The sequence below is a fragment of the Eufriesea mexicana genome, unplaced genomic scaffold (genome assembly GCF_001483705.2).
Source record: "Eufriesea mexicana isolate 0111107269 unplaced genomic scaffold, ASM148370v2 scaffold2143, whole genome shotgun sequence".
Taxonomy (NCBI): domain Eukaryota; kingdom Metazoa; phylum Arthropoda; class Insecta; order Hymenoptera; family Apidae; genus Eufriesea; species Eufriesea mexicana.
Window position 1 is genome coordinate 508,268 of NW_016910297.1, and position 19,911 is coordinate 528,178.

The window sequence follows — 19,911 nt, forward strand, 5'->3', positions numbered from 1 at the left end:
AGGTAAATCTGGTACCGTTCAGGGTACCATGCAAAACCGGTGGAAATTGATGGCGAGAAAACCGTGAAATTCATAAGCATGTCCAGTCGCAATGACCGAGGTTGCAGAAAGACTCGTTCATCCTGCAGACATGACTAATGCCTGGACATGGTCCCCGGTGACGGACCACGGAATACCTTAATGCGATAATCCGCACGACGATATACTATTAACGCTGGTGGATGCGTGTTGCGCACTTGAACGTGCAGCTTCAGCGAGATTTTACGCGAAATCGATGGGGGTCCCGAGTGGTACGGACATCATGAGGATGTGCGGTGGCAGTCGCGAGTTTCCGGGCAGTAAGTAGTCCTTGAATATATCAATACGAAGTGACGAGGATCGTGGCTTACGAAATATTTGCATTGTTATTTCCATTTTTTTATTTCTCCCAACACGTATGCATATTGCCAGAGATCGAAGATCGTCGCTAACGAGTCGTACATCGTTTACATATTGAACGAAAGTTAAGCGACCTCGGGGTGCTTAATAAAGAGGAGATTAACTGCGGAGGGTGCAGGGAACCTGTTGAATATTTTAATTGCAATTTAATCGGTCGAACCGTGTCTGAATCGGCTGATCTCGCACACGGTCGCGTGAATCAGACACCTGCGCGATGTCTACGAAGATTTTAATTAGTGTTTAATTGACGCTCCTCTGCACGTCTGGATCTTAGTCCGAAGATAGACGTAGAAGAACGCGAATGGTCTATGATAATTGGTACCATTGAGATTGCTGCACTGAAAACTAAATACTAAAATAAATTCTATATCCTAGCAATGTGGGTGGTGATTCCTTCCCCTGCGTTTTGTCTTTTGTCAGCTCGTGTCTTTTGTCTCCCGTTTTCTGGAGACGTCTTTTGACCTGCGTGGCCCCTTTAATGAACATCTATAGAGTTTTTCCACCGTTTCAACTGGCTAATATCTCTTTGCATTATAACCCTTTAACAAAGATGGAGACGAATCTTCTCGGAAGGAGAGGAGAGTCCTGCGACATCTCTTCAGCATCGAAGGTTATCCAGCTGATAACCACGAGAAATGGTCACGTTCCATGCTCGTTGTAATTTAAATGAAACCTGTAGGGACAATAAAGCGCCTATTTTTATATCGGCTTAAATAGTTCACGCGAGTAATAAACCGGTATCGAGTATAATTGGAGAGGAATACGGAATCGGTGGGCAACCTTCTATCCTCGCAAATGAATTTCCCTTTCTCATCAGCAACTATTTATATCGTGCATGGGTATTGCCGGAATTGTCGATAATTCACCGCGAACATTGCGTTAATCGCGAATATTAAGTAACAGAGAGATGGAAGCGAGATTAAGGGGCCCTTGATGATGCTCGAGACGATTAAAAAGCTACAAGAAACGCGGTGCGTGGAGTGCCTGAGATACCATCGATTGCTTCTCGAAGGTTGCTAGAATCCCTTGCTAATTTTCCCTGGAAACTCGTTTCACGTAGGAGCCGAGACGTGAAACGCGAGAAATAGGCATCGGGTATTCTCGAAAAATGAAAATTACAGCCCAGGGGGAATAATTCTTTTAATGCGCCACCGGCATGACTAATGCTCGCACGTGCACAATTCATAAGCGCAGCGCAATTAATATTGAGATTGCGTGGATGGCGAGCTAGACATTTCACGGTTTATAGGCCCGAGGAAGATTAAGGTCGCGACTGCGACATCGAGAACAATGGGGCACGTTTAACGTAGTCAACGAGATTTGAATACTCGTTACGCGTATGCATGTTGCTTTGGTCCTGGATAAAAATCGATCGTTCATTACATGGCGTTGAAATTTGCGTGTGAATGACAATTGATTTATGGAAACGGTAATGGGGTCGTGGAACTTTCTTCTTGAGGATACGCCATAGAAAGAACTAGCAGCAGATCGAAGTCGTGAGATTGCATTTGTTGCACTCTGAACACTGCAACTCTCACGTTCGGAGTTTCGCGGGACTGTAAGGTCCGTTTCGAGGATGCTACAATGTTGCAGGGACGAGGTCTACTCTGAATTAACCCTTTCGCGATGGCGGACTGGGCGTGAATATGATACTAGTGAGAACAGTATCTCGCATTTTCGGAGTTCTTGGTTCCTTATGCTTAACAATAAAGGAATAAACTAGTTCCTCGTTTAATTTGGGACGTCCGGTCCTAGGACCGCAACAGTATTATTCTTGGAAATTTAAAAAGATTTTTTAAATTTGAAAATCGTTTTCCCGCCATTTGCTTCTACCGCTTTTATTCCTCTATTTTATTTCGTCCTCCATTTTCGTCATGCTTTTCTTCCACGGATCTTCACGATATTTATTATTTCCGGAATTCTGGCTCGTTAGCTTCGTACGAGTAGCTTGGTACGAGTATCCCTTAATTTAGGAACCATACTTCATGATCGACGTACGAATGGAATACCACCCGGTTCCTCTAAATCCTCTCGATTATTCCTTAATGCGACATACAAGCTCCTATATTGGTACAATCCTAATTGATTTCGGATTCTGTGGTACGCGTGTAACGTGCAAGAGTGATTACAAATGCTGCATCATGTGAACGTGGTGTTATTAAGGTAAGAGCTTAGATAGGTATCGCGAAACGTGCAAGTTTCTCATAATGGTTAGAAGTCGTGGAGGTATTTCATTATTACTGCTAGTGTATTCGATGACTTCTTGATTGCTGGATACTTAAACTCAAGGTGTAAAACCATCGATAATGTTACTAAATCGCTGATAAATGAACGATACTTCTATAAACAAATTTCCTCGATTTCATTTCGGATTGGGTAGATAGAAATTTTAACTTGGACTTGATCCGAGTCACATTTAGGGTGAATGATAGTGATCGACTGGTACCATAGGATAATCTATACAGCAGGGGTATATAAGGACACGGTGTGTCCGGCTATAAGGCCCCGCTAAGGACCCTAGTTATTCCTGCGGCTATCATTGGTTCAGTGGCTACTGTTTGCGTTCAGCTTTGTTCCGCGAAACATCGTCACGAATAGAATAGAATACCCAGGTGTTGAAAACCGTTATAATATCGATTCCAATTCTCGCGATAATTTGACGGAACCGTTATTTTCTATTACAGGTACGAAAAATCGAAATCGGCGGAGATATCGATTGCTATTCCAGTAGCTTTCGAATTCGATACGGATCCGATCTGGAACCGATATTTTAAAAGATAACCGATATTATTCTTCGTAGCTATTTTAGGAAATATCTTTACATAACGATCGCTAACAAGTTGTAAGAATCGTTTCAACCCCTGCATCGAAGTCTCCACTCGTTTGCTCCTCGACACAGCGATTTCGCGCTGTTAATGTAGCGATTCCGGGAAGTTTAGGAATTCTAGACGAAGAGCATTGCTGTGGGACATAAAATACCGTAGAGATTTAATTTGACGATAGCGTAAACATATTTCACGCGCCATCTTCCCTTTCTCCAGTTGCTTAATACCGAGAAATGCAAATCTTGATGAGATTTACGCAATCGGCAGTTTAGCTTTATCGCATTCCGGTACTTTGTTGGCTTTTTGAGACATTTGGGTAACTTGTTTTAAATTTCTTCATTTTTAATCGGTAGACCGGAATAAATTTCTCGTCTACTTTGGTTTATCGCTATATCACCTCGCAACCTTTCTTTATCGCTGTCTTTCTATCGTTTTAACGTTCGTGCTGAAATGTATCTCAGTTATCCATGATCGTGTACGTCTTCGTATTTAAGATCCTTTTATTATTACATTCGACAATGGAACATGTCGAAGTAAGAAATATACGCAAAATTTTCGGTGAACCGCTAAGGAGATCTTGTATCCAAATCTTTCGTTGAACTACAGGTCCGGTAAAGCATTTTAAATTGCAAATTGATCCAATTGGTCAGGTGGACTGCACCCTTTGATCATGTTAATTTAATTGCACGCTTCGGAATGCTTAAAGCTACCTGTCACTTACCCCTCGATTATTATCTTGCTACAAAAAACTCGCTGTTTTCTTTCCGATATATTAATTTCGTTTTCCTTGTTTCGCTGTACGACGTATAACACTGAAATTGCGCACGTGCAATCCTTGGCCGTAGCCAAGTCATCGTCAGTACGTAGCACGAGGACGATTTGCATGAACAGCTAGAGCAATCATTTCTGATGACACGGTTCGATTGAAAACGGTACGTGCATATAACTGGTCGATCATGGAACGCAGGAAGGCATAGCTGAATATAGGTACGAAGGGAAGAATTGCAAACAGGGGAACGGGCTTTTGACGAAGCAAATAATCGGGGACGTTTTTAAAAAAGGTGCAGGGGCCATTTTTTCAGTCGACTTTCGGTCTACAAATATTCTAAAATTTAATCGAATATTCCGAGAATTAAAATAGGTGGAGGGCCTTTTGTCTACTTACTAGGATACCTCTAGTCTCCATTCGAACAGAAATTTTTAACGCGATTTTCTCGACTCCCTATTTTGGCACAAGGGCCATTTTCTGAGAAAACGTTTCTAACGAATTGCCACGTACAAAAATATTCTCCCAAAATTTCATCGAATATTCTGCCAATGAAAATAGACGGAGAGCCCTTGGTCTCCATTAGAACTAAAATTTTTAACAGGTTTTAATCGACTCTCCATTTTGACTCAAGGGCCATTTTATCACAAACGTTCTCGATTTTCGAAATGTCGAATCATAATTTCGACGACACTATGCACCCCCGTGGAGGAAATTCGAATGTCCATATTCCCATCTATTCACCGTTTACGTAACTTCCCCTGCGGACTATCCGTCATGAAGCTTCTTACGGCTTGCATCCACGTGATCCAAGATCCGGCTGCCCGCGGGTTGAAAGGTTAAGCTAATGATATACTTGCAATAGCACAGTGCACTAGGGAAAAAATCCTCGACTTGGCTAAATTGCAGTTCAGCCCGTTCTGCTTGTTTGTCCGGTGTAAGGTCATTAAACAGTCAGACAGACTATCTGTTTTACGCGAGTGGTATTTACAGCCGGTTACCACCCGACGGCGGTGCTTAATTATAATAAAAGGGGTTACAAGCTTTTAAGCCAAAATTCGAAACGGAGTGGCCGGGATTTCGTGGCGAGATTCCGCTCGACGATTTAATACGTATGTTAATTTATACGTGGCGATGGTCCCGAATGTCCACTTTGAAACGGTGCTTTCAGGATCGTTTTCTCGGAACTGCAAAGAGGTACCAGGCGGGCTTCGTGGTCGAGGTAAGTATCGCAGGACTCGTCATACCGATCGAACATCGGAGGACCTTTCGGAGGAGGACGCGATTCGCGTGATCGCGGTGGGACCATTGCGAGAAGTACACGTGTGTAGTACCGTTGCGTGCACTCGATTCTTACGTGTAATCGTGGTAGGGAAATGGACAATGTTCCGTCTACGTGTAGCTCCACGTAACGAATGGGGAAAAATATTACGACACGTTCGACCGGATTATTCTCATTACGCAGGCTATCTGGTAACCGCGATACGGAGGAGGATCTTCGACGTGTATCGGGTTGATTACCTCCATTAGAAAACGACCATACGGCACGGGGATTAAAGCGGCTTACCGTGAATATCATTCACGCAGATGCGGAGATCCTCCCGGAAGGTGGGCAGACCGTGGTTGCACTGGCAGGTGCAGGTGTTGTTAGGAGCAACGAGTCCCGCGGTCGAAGGACTACGAGTGTAAGGGCTGGCTGTTCCGCTGCTGAGCACCGTGCAAGCCTCCGTGCAGGAACCTGAGTAATCGCATTCGTAACTTTCCCCTCTTACAGCTTTATGGTCTCTAATTGCGCGGGAGGGAAAATCGGAAGAAAGCGGAAGGGAAGGAGAGAAACTTATTCGCCGAGCCTCGCGAGTCAGCGAGCACGACGAGACCGAGTTGTGCCTGATTCGTACCAGGCCCGTAAATTATCGTATTAAGCAACGAAACGACACCGTTCTAGTCGTCGACGCTCCGCGCCGGATGCAGTTTGCGGCCGCAGGACATCGGCGTCGAGCGGTAAAACGGGAAGAAATCGTTGATTAACTTCGAATTTCAACATAGTTCGTTAACCACCGCTTACTGCCAATTTATCACCGGTAAATTCCTTTTAATATTTCTGACATCTTAAGAAACCTCGAATTTAAGTCATACTCCGTAAGTGATATTCCATATCCGCGGTACACGTTTCAAATTAACGTCGCGCGGCGTCCATCGAGGTTCCTGCGCTTTATTTCCCGTTAAATATCTCGAATTACTGTTTCGAAAGTTGGCACTCTTGCGTATTTTTGATTTGACCGATTTCAAGCATAAAAAGGTATAAAGGAAACGAAGTGACGAAGTTGCCAAATAAAAATACGAAAATATTTCTCCAGTGCAAGATGGCGGTTTCAATTTCGATCTATACCGATGTTCCCGAAAAATCTGGAAAGCCTGTTCTAAAATGGCGATCCTGGAAGAAAGCGCGAGTAACTGTACACGTGCGGGCTATTGCTCGAGACACGTTCGGAGATAAATTTGCAAGGGGAAGAAATTCATACGTACCTGAGCGCGACATATAATCTGGCGATGCGAAGTACAGCTGTCAAATCGTTACATCGTAATTTCACGGCTAATCTTTCACGAGCTTTTTTCCCGCGCGGCCTTTGTGCTTGACAGCCTCGCGCACGCGTGCGCGCCGTTCCTCTTTTCCGTTGTTTTTAATATCAAATCCCGTACGATTTCTCCAGACGTTGCAAATCACGGTCCGCGACTTACGGTTCCGTCCTTCCGCGAAAGGATTCGCGGCTGCGTTCGAAACGTCTCGAGGCATTTCAATCTCTGTCTACTTCCGTCGAGTGGTCGGCCCGAGGACGAAGGACGAGGCGAAGGAGGAGATTTGTAATTGCGCTTAATACAAGGCTTACCTTCCAACGTGAAAATGTCTCCATCGGAGTGTCTGATGACCGAAAGCTCTTGACAGCGAACAATCTCGAGAACGTTGAAGCAGCCCGCGAGGACGAGAACTAGAAGACGCATCTTCCCCACTGCATGCTGGAACAAAGTGGAGCGAATTACTGTAGCCTTGTTCACGTTGAATGTCCTCCAGGAAGGATGGCGTAGGAGCCTGTTTGCCTTCGGTGGCGAATAAATCATCCGCTTCCTCTGTACCTACTCTTTCGGCCAGACTTTCGCGGATTCGCCATTTTTCGCACACGCGACGCGATTATTTACAACGTGCTGTCATCGTCGCGATAGTTCGACGATACGTCTTAATAATTCAGAAGGATACGACGCATTCGATCGAGAAGTAACGAATAGGTGGATAAAAGTCGCTGGTTTCCAAACACCTGTGCCATCCAGTATGGTCAAGTTATTAATTATGGGATAATTCCGTGATTTATCGGAGATTACACCGATTCGGGGGCGGAGCCGTGGAATTGAAGTAATTATAAGGATCGAATAGACACGGGACCGCCTCTGTCGACTAAAATTAATAACAGCGATTAATCAGTATTACAAGTTTTACCGCGATCGAGCCATGACAGCCTGCGGGCCTGTCACGCGAAATCCCAGCGCTCCTCAGGTTCGTCACTTTCGCGATACTTAGTTCTGCTCGACTGTTTCGAAATAAATCTGTCCGATAAAGAGACCCCTTTGGAACACTCCCCGAATCGTTAAATCATCCGCTGTCAGTGGCTTTTGTCCCGACGAAAGCCGCCCGTTGTCACCCGTGACCGATTTGGCAGCATCTTGCGGCGGACATTTTTGGCTCGCTGCGGAACGGAAGTCGGTCCACAAAGGGACCACTGTAACTCGCGATTAAATATAGAAAATTATGTCAGAAGACGTAAGAGCCGTGTAAGGGATTCATTAAATGCTCGTTTCACCGTTCTTCGTGGGCAACTCTTTGCCATCTTTGCCGGATGACGCATCGGCGTCTTTCATTACAAATTCATTACGAAATCCGTTCACGAATGGAACTTCCCGTATGACGAGCCTCTCGAACGCGAAATTGCTGGCTGCGGCAGCGTGTCCAGCGAGGCAGGTTGCTTCCGCGGTGGAAAAAAGCGCAGGAAGAATCTTCCTACAAGCTGGAATCGTATCCCGACGTGCGCGTTTACGGTAAACGACGGTGGGCTACGGTAAACTACGGGCGCACGGAGCGGGCATAAATTTCACGTTCGATGCATGTCGCGAGCCGCGCATCGGTGCAACGTGTGTCCACGTTATGCACAATCGAGCCGATGGCACGCGTGAGATACGCGGAGATGACGATAAAGGCATAAGAAGCGACGGGAATTCCTTGCTACCGCTGTTCACCGAAACGCTCTCGCCATTTTTGCTACCGCGTTACGCTTCGTTCCCCGGCGACCAAACTTTGCTCCTCTCGTACAGAATACATACCGTGTCATATAAAAAATATCGCTTTCATTTTTGCTCGTTCTTCTCGAGCTTAATTGACCCGTCGCTTCGAGGCACCCTGTACTTCTCGCGTACTACCGTACTTACGATCCTCGCCGTCGGGTTTCCGTAAAAACGGAACAGTGCTTCCTGCCTGTCGGAACCGCGTGTAATATCGTTGTCCGCCGTTTAACGCGGGTCGGCAAATTACAGGGGGATTAAAAGGTACGATTACACGGCGAAAGGGAAAAACAGGGGGTACTGGGCGGAATTCCAGGTGGCCGACGAAGGCACGCGTACGGCCGCGTCCGTGGGGACCGAGCGCGCCCTTTATGGGCCCGCGTCGCATGTCAAAGTGCCTTTTCGGGGGACGCTGATGCCCGTCGCGGTCGGATCTGAATAGTCGTCGGCGAGACGGAGGAAAAAGGAACTTGACCGCATGCTCGATGATCGTTTGAAGAAACGCGCGCATTCCGTCTACCGATTAATTGCTCTCTCCCCTTTTTAATTGCCCTCGGAACGAATAGCTGCTCTCGCGAAGTCCACGATACCGGTTAGTTAGGGACACTCTTCGGTGTCTTCTCGAAGTTGCAGCTGAAAATTTACGACGCGACGTCTTTACGATTCTATCGATTTCCCAGATAGCTGGACCGAGTCCCCGCGAGTTGTCACGTTCGGATAGAGTCGGGAGGAAAATGAAGGGACAGGGTACCGTCGTGTATCGGGGTAGAGTAATCGTCTTGCAGGGGTATCGATCTATTCGAAGCCGGTTGGACGTTTGGATCCGTGTACAATGCACGGTACAACCCACGACGCACCTTGCATCGGCCTCACGAAAGGTGATTTAGGGACCGATAGCTGACGGCGAGGCCTGGAATTTCGGGTCGGAAGAGTCGGTTATAAAGACGTGCCAGGGAACCCTCGCAAGTCGAGTAGCCACGTCGTCGCGGTCTTAAAATTTTATCGCGAAGGGAGAGGATACTTCTACTTTACGCGCACAATGTTTTCGATCCCGGAAAATATGAATTGCCAACGGGAGGACCATTACCGTGAAATACGTTTCGGCCTGAGCCGCAGTTACGCAGATGGCCCCTGGGTCAGGGGGCATTATTTTATGCAGCGGCAGAATTTACGGCCGACAGATCGCGTTTTGCGTATCGAGAGGTAGTTAGCATAATATTTTTATCGCCGCCGGACAAATCCTCGCTGACGCTTGTTAAAGTTTCATAGCACCCGGGCAACTGCCGACCACCGAAAAGAAGTCGGCGGAATTAGCATATCCCGATAAAAAAGAAATATATCGAATTTTAATTCGTCGTCCGACTTAATTCGTCGCTGAACTCCTGTACCATCGAGGCAAAGAGGAACACGCCTTTAATAGGCTCGACGTTTAACGACTCGATTAATCAATTTAACGAGGGAGATATCTTTGATCCCCTGGGAGCAAGGAGCCCTTTACGAGTTAATTCACGGATTAATCTACGAATTGATTTAATTCCCCTTTTATTGCGAGAATAACAGATTGCACGTTATAAATAATGCCCAGCTGCAATGACAGAAATTAGTCAGAAATTATTCATTCCGTGACAGAAATCGAAGAAATTATTTTACTTCGAGTGCAGGATTTATATATCGCGCAAACATTTGCTGTTTCACGTTTAATGAAAACTTGAAAAATTAGAAATTAAAAACATGATACGATATATCAAAGATATACTCGGTACGAGGTATTTGGAGTAATTCCTAGTCAATACGCTGTCATGACAGTTACTCGAAAATAATTATTCCTCTCGCATTGGTGGCTTTTTCAGCACGAAAAAGCGGATACTCTTTTTGTATAAACACAGCTGGTAACGTTGATCGGCGAAAAGTAAATTGAGGGTGTTGGATTTAATGGCCGTCCAGCTAAGGGCTCCATATAATTAGTCCCGACTGACAAATTATAACTTTTCAAGATTTCCGATGAAACGATTATTTTCGTGTCTCGAAATTAATTTCGCGAAGCAAGAAATTTCCCACCGTTTCGAACTGATCCGAGTCCTATGAATCGCCATCGAATTCCTCGAGGGAAATCCCGAAGATCCCGAATGCTTATCGCGATTCGCTCGTAGCCCGATCTCTCGTTATTCCCAGTTTCGTATCGTTTTACCGGGCCCGTCGACGTTTTGCATAATACGCGGCAAATACGCTGTTTGATGAATGCATCGCATGATGAATGCAATTTCAGCCGCGTTTCGCTGAACGTACGTCATTTGCATGCACTTAATTACGAACGGTCCGAACGAGAATGTCGTTAACGCGAATTGCCGGAACACTTTGCTACGCTGTGTACTGCAAATTGAGGTAATATTGGTACATCGTGTAAAAAGCAACGGCAGATAAAAATAAATTGTTCCGAAGGCACGCTGACATTCGTATAAGTGTTTCCCGATCATTTTATCCGCTCGTTTCACTCGATAGTCATTTAGTCGTTCGTTCACTTTCAATTTCTCCATTCTATTTTATATTTTCCCTCATTTTTCGGTACACATCCTCGTCATCTACGGCTTCAGTACTAAAGAGTGCTCATTTCGTTCAAATAAATAAACACAATTCGAACGATACGATTGGCGACAATTAGCGAAATTTATTCGAGTCTTAATTACCCGAGAAAGAAGCAATTTATTCAGAAAATCCCAGGTCCTGCTGGTCATTTCTCGTAGGTTTCGATCTCGTCGAGAACTATGCCTTTAGCCGCGAGATGCAACTTGCTTGTGGCGATTTCGACGCCTAGCGTAACGACTGCTTTTTATTCTTAATGAAGAATTATCGCGCTTATTATACGTCGCGATAAATTCACAGGACACTTGTATAAATTTACAGGAGGCCGTAAAATCGCGTATCGCGATAAATTCATCGAAATTCAGCTACTTTATTTCGTCCGTCTCTCTTAATTATCAATCTCCATCCCGTTTATCCCGTCGTGTCTGATAAACCTATTATCAACGTTGACGTGTTTTATCCCGTCGATTGATCGCCGATTCCATTCCTTCGTCGAATTCTCTGCGAAATTTATGCGAAGATGGAAAGGTCCGGCGAGTTCCAAACGCGAGAGCCGCGATCGTGCGCGTCCAGTTGCCTATCTACGGCGCAATGGCGGCGCGGATGGAACCGGAATACGTGCAATTAGCCTGCATTTTCACGGACACGCGTCGCCCCGATGGCAATCGGCCACGTTCTCCAGGGCGCGTGCAACATTTCCGGTTTATAATTCGAAATTATGCAGCGAGGAGGGGCAGCGTGGATGAAGAGCAGATCGCAGCGCGAGATCGTACGTGACCGATTACCCGACTGGTATGTCGCGTTCTGTGTCAAGGTGGATGCCACGGCAGATTGCATCTCTCTCACGAATCGCTGGAAATACGGAATTTATCTGCCGTTTCCAATCTGTCAACCATCCGCCTCGTACCGTTCTACGTCGCGTTTACGCGGATCTCGACGATTTTCCGCCGATGAAGAGAGATCCGGCGAGAACCTCTTCCTTCCGTGCTTTGTACGTCGATTTCGAGTGCGTCTTGGAGCCTGAAGGAAGGTTCTATTTTATTATTTTCATCTTCCGTACACCGGTGCGATATTTAGATTAATCTCATCGTTTGCAATATCTGGCGAGAGTCGTGGTAAGGAATTCGAGCAAAGCATAGGCATAGCTAGCGAGAGGCGTGGTTAGTTGATGAGGTCCAATGTAAACATTACATGTTATTGTGACTCAGTTCCGTGTTATTCTTCAGCGAGTTCTGACAATATTGCTAGATGCGTGACCTTGGGCTGTTGACTATCGCACGCACCACCGGAAGTCAAATGGTGAGACAATAGGTTAACCACGGGTAAGGATAAATTCTCGATTAAACATCGTCGATGATGGAATCGGGATTATGGATGACATTATTCTCTTAAAAATTCTTTTAGTGTCAAGGGGGTACGTGACGCAGTTCGATTTTAGGATTGACTGCCTTGACAATCGGGAGCTTACCTTTCATCAGGGAGAGTCCGACCGTCTTTTGTCTTCGCAGGGGGCACGCGTCGTAGAATGTTCTCGATGATTCTGGTCTTTCCAGAACCTCATCCGTGCCTTGGCATGTGTGTACCCGATCGTTTTTCTTTCTTTGTTGGGGGTACGCGGCGTGGAATTCTGTCACTGGTATTGATCTTTCTAGAACTGTAATCCGTGATATGTGCCCTTTTTAGAACCGTGATCCACGACACGTGCCCCTGCGCGATTTATGACTGACCATCGAACACTCTCGACCTTTCGCGATCGCCATAACCTAAATCCCCAATTCTTATTTAAGGTTTATATAATTCGTTCTCGGAATCTAGGTCTTATTAACTATTTATTCACAGCATATATCCTAGATTGATTTTTCTATATAACTAAACTTATCTTTTCAACAGGGATTTATGTGCGCTCATTTTGGAGAGAGGAAGGAGCGTGCAAATGGACCAAATGGTCCATTACGGGATGTGCCTAAGTTGACTAAAATATCGGTTTCTTTTCGTAACGCCATATATGGTGGAATATTCGTATATTCGTGCATGGGATCGTCCGATTCCGGTTAGCCTCCGAATAAAAATGTCAACGTTATTGGCCGTGCCGATAGACGCTCGAAAGTTAAGCCCGGTTTACAGTTAAGGGAAAAAGAGAAATTAGAATCGTGCGCGTCACGCTTTTAAATCGTGGCTTCGAAAAAAGGATCATCGATCCAGGTGCCTAAACACGTAAGAAAAGAAGTCTACGCCGTGAATCCACGCGTTCGGTATCCCGTTTAACATCTGTCAGGATGAAGACGTAATTAAAGTGTGGCCCGACACGGAGTCGATGATACGAATGAAAGGAGGTTGCTTCGTTTTCGGTTATCGGGGTCATTACCGACGAGTAATCAATTTTCGGACGCTTCCGCGTACCGTGGAAAGAGGTAGGATCGCGAGAGCTACGGGATCGAGGGAAAAGCAGAATTAACGTCGAATTCATAACGTCGAACGACTTCTGCTGAAAATCGAAACGAAAGATGGATCGTCCTGGCCCTTTGCATGTCAACGAACAGACTAATTATTTCCGAGCAGCCGTTCGCTAATGGAAACCTTGACTCATTCGCGAGAGAGGTATCCACGATGCAGTAATTAGAAAATGAAGAAAAAATTAAAAATAAAATTTTTAAATTAGAATTTTACATAAAGGATCTCATCGTGACAGCTTCTCATTAGGATCCATCGGTTCTTTAAACCATTTCCATGATCCCAATCGTTAGTCCTATTCTTCTATTTCCTCGAAAGGGATCCAGTCTCCATTTCGACGAGTAACTGTTTTAAATATTTTAGAACGCCTTTCCAACGCTTCGTCTTTATCTCTCTATACCGTGTTTTCGATAGAAGTAGTCGAAAATTCCCATTTTTCAAATGGCTAATTGCCATAGGATAATCGAAACGATTCCTCGAGCACGAATTTATTAACCGTGTCTAAAGTAGGTCGCACTAGATCGTTTCACGCGAGCAAAAATGGGAACGATTTGATTTAGTAGCTGCAAAACGCCGCGATATAACTCTTTTCCTTTGTAATTAGATTTCTGGTAGTGATTACGCACGCTCGTAACTGGTAATAAATCGGCGTCGTTAATATCTCAAGCGACCGGTTACAGACGAGTCCGATGAGAGATCGAGCGCAGAACAAATAGCAAATCGATCACGTAGGATGAAGTCATCTATCTTCACCGATTTTCTGCCATCGCGCAACGTTCCAGCGTTTTACTCACGGATTATACGTATCCCCGGTGTCGTCAACGAGCGAACAGGCACCTGACTTCCTGTTATTTTCCCTCGATGCCTTTAATAAAGGACGAGCCGGCGCGAATTTGCGGCAGTGGTTCATCGAAACCGGGTATATTCCAACTCCGAACCCACGATTCATCGGTGTTACGTGAGCGATCGAGGAATTCGCGAATTGTAGACCTGCGTTACGTCGTGCATCGTAAACGGTGTTACGGTCGAAAGGATAATCCGGTGGTCGTGCGACTTTATCGGGATAATTCGCAAAAGCCGTACGATTTTGCGTTTATTATTGCGGGATATGCTAGCTTTACGGTTACCTCCGCCAACGAAATATTTTTGCGCATTTTTTCCAAGTTTTTCTAAGCGAAAGGTTGGAAGATTAGTCAGGGGCCACATGTCGGAGTATTCCAAGTATTTATTTTCGCTACAACATACATGGGAACTTTGCGAGGAACGACGTGACCAGACTTTTTACACTGTTACTCCAAACCGACTACTAGCACAAGAATGACAATTTTGGGATTATTAACAGTATTTACATGTGGATTAGGAAATAAGTGGGGGTCGTCTAAGGATCGAAGGTTAAAGGAGGATGACGCAGAAAAGGTCGGGGCTAAAAGTGAGCAATAAGGCGATAAGGGTGAGTGAGGGATGAAAGGACAAATTAGCCGGTTTGGAGTTTATCTAGTGTACATAGATAAATACGAATCCTTGACTAAACTATCATCATTCGGTAGTTCATAGTTCATAGAAGCTAGACGATTTTAGGATAAGCTAGTGACATATATGTAGGGATACTGTTTGATTGGCAATATAATTATTTTATTCTAATAAATTTATTTACTTCGAGTTAAATGAGACTAGGAGTAAAGTATATGAGACGGTTCAAGTCCCCCCCATACACTCACTTTCGAACCTTAAAAATATGCTCTACGTATATTAGCTTCAAGGAAACATTTTTATTGCACGCGTATCTAAGAAAAATTGTATACTAATCATTTCGCGTTAACCACACGTAGACATAATTGGATGAGGATGGAAGATAAGATAGCAAAGTGTACTCTATCTAAACCAGCTCTCCAGTCGCGAATGCTCTCTAGTATCTTAATATGTAGCATCCTGCATCTAACGTAGGATCTTGCCGATTAGTCGTAGCCATTTTTTAACAGCTCGAGAGGTCAACGGCAAGGCGTTTGAAGATTACACTTAAGATCGGGGTTCCTCTTCCGAACATTTTCGCGATCAGATAGTAGGCACGAGCAATCTTCAGCTTCTATCTCGTGATTTTATTCGTCGGCTACACCTATCTTGCCTATACACGAATCCACAGTTCCAACGCGAGCTAATTGCAGGTGTCTGTAATTATGGAAACTCCTCTTTTGCCACGTGTCTGCGTTGTCAGAGTGGATTCCGCCGCCGCGATAGCAACGCAAAAATGATACCGGCTAGAGTAATTGGCGGGGTTCCGATGTTTCCAGGATTCCGGTATCTCCTGGATCTCTACGACTACTCTGACTCGGAAATTTCTATCCCTGTCGATCGCTCGATCGTCCTTTCCCTTCCACCAAATATTTCCGCCGACGCTATTTCTTCCTCCGTTACCATGCTAATCTCCCGTTCACGGGAACATGTATTTGCAACATTATTAAAATACCGTTTCGCGGGAGTTTCTTAATCCTTGCACCGTTAGATTTCCATCCAGCACACTGTTGCTATTATCTCCTTACAGTTGCTTAAATAATAGCGTTAAATTACGCGGATCATCGTATCTTAGCTGGGCCAGGCTGATACCAGGCTCGTTCCTCCTCCATACGTGACTCCTCGATTTCGAAAAAGGTCAATTCGCGTTATGTTCCTCTTTGTATATCTATAGCCGTGTCGGTGTGTCGAATCCGAATGAGCCACGAGTGATTCGCAGGTTGGAAATAAAAATATTTATAAAGTGCGACAGATTAAAATGTCGTCGACATTATAATTCCGATTAATAAACTCCTCCTTAGCCAAGTGTATGAAATTTTATGCGTTTCTCGGAATTTATGACAAATTTCGCACAATTTACGATCGAATGTTAAAAAGTCGTTTCTTTTCGGTCTATGTCAGGAGCTTCTGGTTTTGCGAGGATCAGGTTTCTCCGGGCAAAATGTAGGATAAATCAAGGAAGTGGATTTTGAAATACGATATAGATTTAATATCTGAAATTTGATTTGTATTTTCATATTTAACAATAGGTTTACGGACGCTATCTGTATACATATTTCTAAGGACACCTGTCAAATCGATAGGTAAAGGAAACCACGTGCCTCTTTTTTAACGATTAGGTTAATTTAAAAACAATTATATAATATATTAACAGTATTAACACTTTGTACTCGAGAGGTGATTCTCAGTCACCATTTAATCAGATTCTAAAGATCGACGTTAATTAATATATCAAAATTAAAATTACCTAACGATGCGTGGAATGTCGAAGAAAAATAATTCTACATCTTAATTTGCATATGATTTCTCCTTTACCATTTCAAAAATATCGCCGATTCTACGACAGAAAGTCTTCGAGTTACTATTTTTCTGTAACGAAAAAGTCGTCGAGTGCAAAGGGTTAATATAATTTAACTAAATCTGTTACCATCGTATAATTGGATCAACCCTTCCGTCAAATTGACGGGTTTCGTAAATCTAGTGTTAACTACATCTCTATATCCATATTAGAAATCTATATCTCAAGAAATGATTGAAATATTGGAAAAATTCTCAAATTATTTTTTAACCCATATACGATGTTCTCCTCTAGTCCTATAATTCGTTCAAAATATTTTAATCCCACTTCATTCGTGATTTATTACAAAATAAATATGTATGAATAATTTAATACGGTTGAAAGCAATCGAACGAACGAAACAAAGGTAAAATTAAAATTAATGTCTGAATATAAAAGCGAGTAACTGTAAGACTCAGACTCGTTATCTCGAATGAACAAGCAGGGGACTAGATAAACGCGAAAAATTGACCACGATTGTGGTCCTCGTTGGATCGTTATACGAGAATCATTTCGACCGATTAATTATCGAGGATGAGTCGAGTGAAGTTGTAAAGATTCCGACATCCGATCGGGCTCTAGTCAACCGGGGTATTACAAGTAGTGCAACTGTTAGGAGTAATAAACGGTTAGGTCGGTGAAGGTAATCGTAATTGTCTGTTTCGACATACGTTGTAACAGTGACAACGTGTCGGCCGTGTTCCGGATAGTCGAACTCGAATTTAAGTGCGGTGAGAACACGTGTCCGGTTGGTCTCGCGATGCAAGAAGAAGGCTCGGATCTACCACGGGTGAAGAGAAGTGGATCTTGACACGGGATGAGGATATTTACTATTATAGCAGCGCTGACAAGTCGTTCGAGTTAGCGGAACATGGCCGGTTCGAGTCGTTCCGAAGGATTTAGAGTGTTCTATTTTTCGGTGAACACGAGTTGCACTCTATCAGATCTGGTTCCCTCGTGTTCACGGATAGAAAGCGACTCCCAAACTATCCCTATCTATTTCACTCGATTCCAGTCTACGATTTCACTAGAAAACGAGCGATACTTGGTCCAGTTTCGTCCTCTACGCGTCTCGAAAAAATTCGAGAAATTCGTTTCTCCGACCGGGCTGGATCTACTCGCTGAGAAACCCGTCTGGGGCGACTATTGGCGTTTTTATTAACCCATAAATTTTTCCACAATTACGTAAATCCCCCGGAACGTAATGTTTACCGGTCGTAGAGGAGATCCGATGGAACTTGAGAGGCAATGAACTTAGATGTAAGGAGGATGCACACGGCTGGTGGCGCCCTGTTTGAACGCGAGGGAAGCAGTGTTCGTGGTTAGCAGAACACGTTCTTAAAGTGTAGCTAATACACGCGTGGTAGAAAATCTCGCAGGCATCGAAAGAGAAAACGCTTCTCACGCAGGGATACATGTTTGAAGAGAAACACGCGTTATTGACAGAGCCGCGTCTCGTTTTCCGGAACTTCCGATTCCTTGGCTGCCTGCCATCATAAAACTCGCCTTCTGCCTGCCTGTTCTAATATTTGCTATAATATTTGCCATAATATTTGCCAGCGCGGACGGCCCGCCCTTAATCCTCGCCAAGCTGCCAGTTTGTACAAGTGAACAAACTTGTCGGGGAGAAACTCGAGGGAATTCCATCTCGACCGACGTCCCGACGCCGTGCGTCGAGTGAAAGTCAACTATCTTTCGCGGAATAAATAGATCTTCGCTGTCGAACTTGACATTTCTTCTCGTAATGATGGAATGATCGAAAAATATTTTATCCAGCGCTTCGCGTACTGCGAGGTATAATAAGTTCGTCTATTGGTGAGATTCGGATCAAGTTTTTCGAGTTTTCCTAACCCTGACTCGCGTGACAGGGTCTGTAGGATAACGACAATAGCAATATTGCGATTATTGCGTGATTGAGATCTAGTTTTTCGAGTCTTCCTAACTCGCGTGACGGGATTTGTAGAATAATGACAATAGCAATAACGCGATTATTGCACGAGTGAGATCAAATTTTTCGAGTCTTTTTAACTCACGAGACAGGGTCTGTAGAATAATGACAATAGCAATATGGCGATTATCGCGCGATTACTCGCAACCGGGAACCGTTCGTTGGAATGCGAGGGACGACATATGGTCGACAGGCGGATCGATTAATAACGAATCGATGATTCAGCCGTACCCATGCGTGGGTCGTAGATCGGAGAGCTGCACCTCTTGTTCGATAACGTTGGACGCTGTACAATTTTATTAATTACCCCTCCTCCCACGTCTCCCCCGCAGAGCATCGGAGCATTTACCAATATTATCCCCCAAGTTAATTCCATTATTTATGATTACGTCCGAACGTTGATATATCACTTTTCACGGTAAGGTGCATAATTTATGCGATTATATAGCGGTAAACGAGCAACGGCACATCGGTAAAATCGCAAATCGCAATAGGCAGAAGACTTTTGTCGTACAGGGCCGCGGGAATGTATCATTCAGCCCGTATAGCAAATGTTCCTATCCAATTCAACGATCTATGACAGATATACGACTCGCAATTCGTCCTCTTAAAACTACCTTCTTCTGCTCTCTCGATACGCTGACACGAATTCTCCTTTGGTTTTCGACAGTAAGAAGTCCTTCCTTTTCCGTCTATCGTGTTTCTGTGTCGCGAACAAATCTCAACTGTCTCCTTAAGCCTCTGCCAGCTTGTTCCTCCCGATCCGTCTATCAATGTCACTGCGTTCTAACGTTCGGTCGATGCACAGAGGAACAGCACAGAGGAGTAGCACAGAGGGAAATTATTAATTCAGGGAATTCCCTTTTTTCCTTCCTGGTTGAGTTGTCCGGCAAACGTGGCTTCCATCGCTAATCTAATTCACGAAGTTACTCCACTCGGTTCATTTCCTACCTTTGAATTCCTACGTTTGATCAACGACGAAGATAACCTGGTGAAGAATCACCGGGATCCGTTGCTCCTGGCCAATACCGACAAAGCTCGATTCCTTCCATGTTGTTCCTCTCATCTTCAAGCTCTCGTGATTTAATCGTGCCGCTTGCACGAGAAACTTCGCGACCCTGCTATCTACTAATTCGACGAAAGAAGTTTTATCGACTTGGGAATTCCACTTCTTGCGTTAGCCTCGACATCCGACCGTTTAAAGCGACGGAGTTAATACCAACGACGTAAT

The 19,911-nt window shown here is 44.5% G+C and overlaps 1 protein-coding gene across 1 annotated transcript in view; it reads right to left on the reverse strand.

Moving 5' to 3' along the window:
* The window catches only part of sha (shavenoid), a 75,398-nt gene that overhangs the window by 11,254 nt on the left and 44,233 nt on the right, over positions 1-19,911 (reverse strand). Inside the window, exons 5-6 of the mRNA XM_017903351.1 lie at positions 6,918-7,044; positions 5,597-5,767 (exon numbers count right to left, since the gene is read on the reverse strand). Of these exons, the coding sequence (XP_017758840.1) occupies positions 5,597-5,767; positions 6,918-7,044 (298 nt within the window). The remainder of the gene's footprint in view (positions 1-5,596; positions 5,768-6,917; positions 7,045-19,911) is intronic.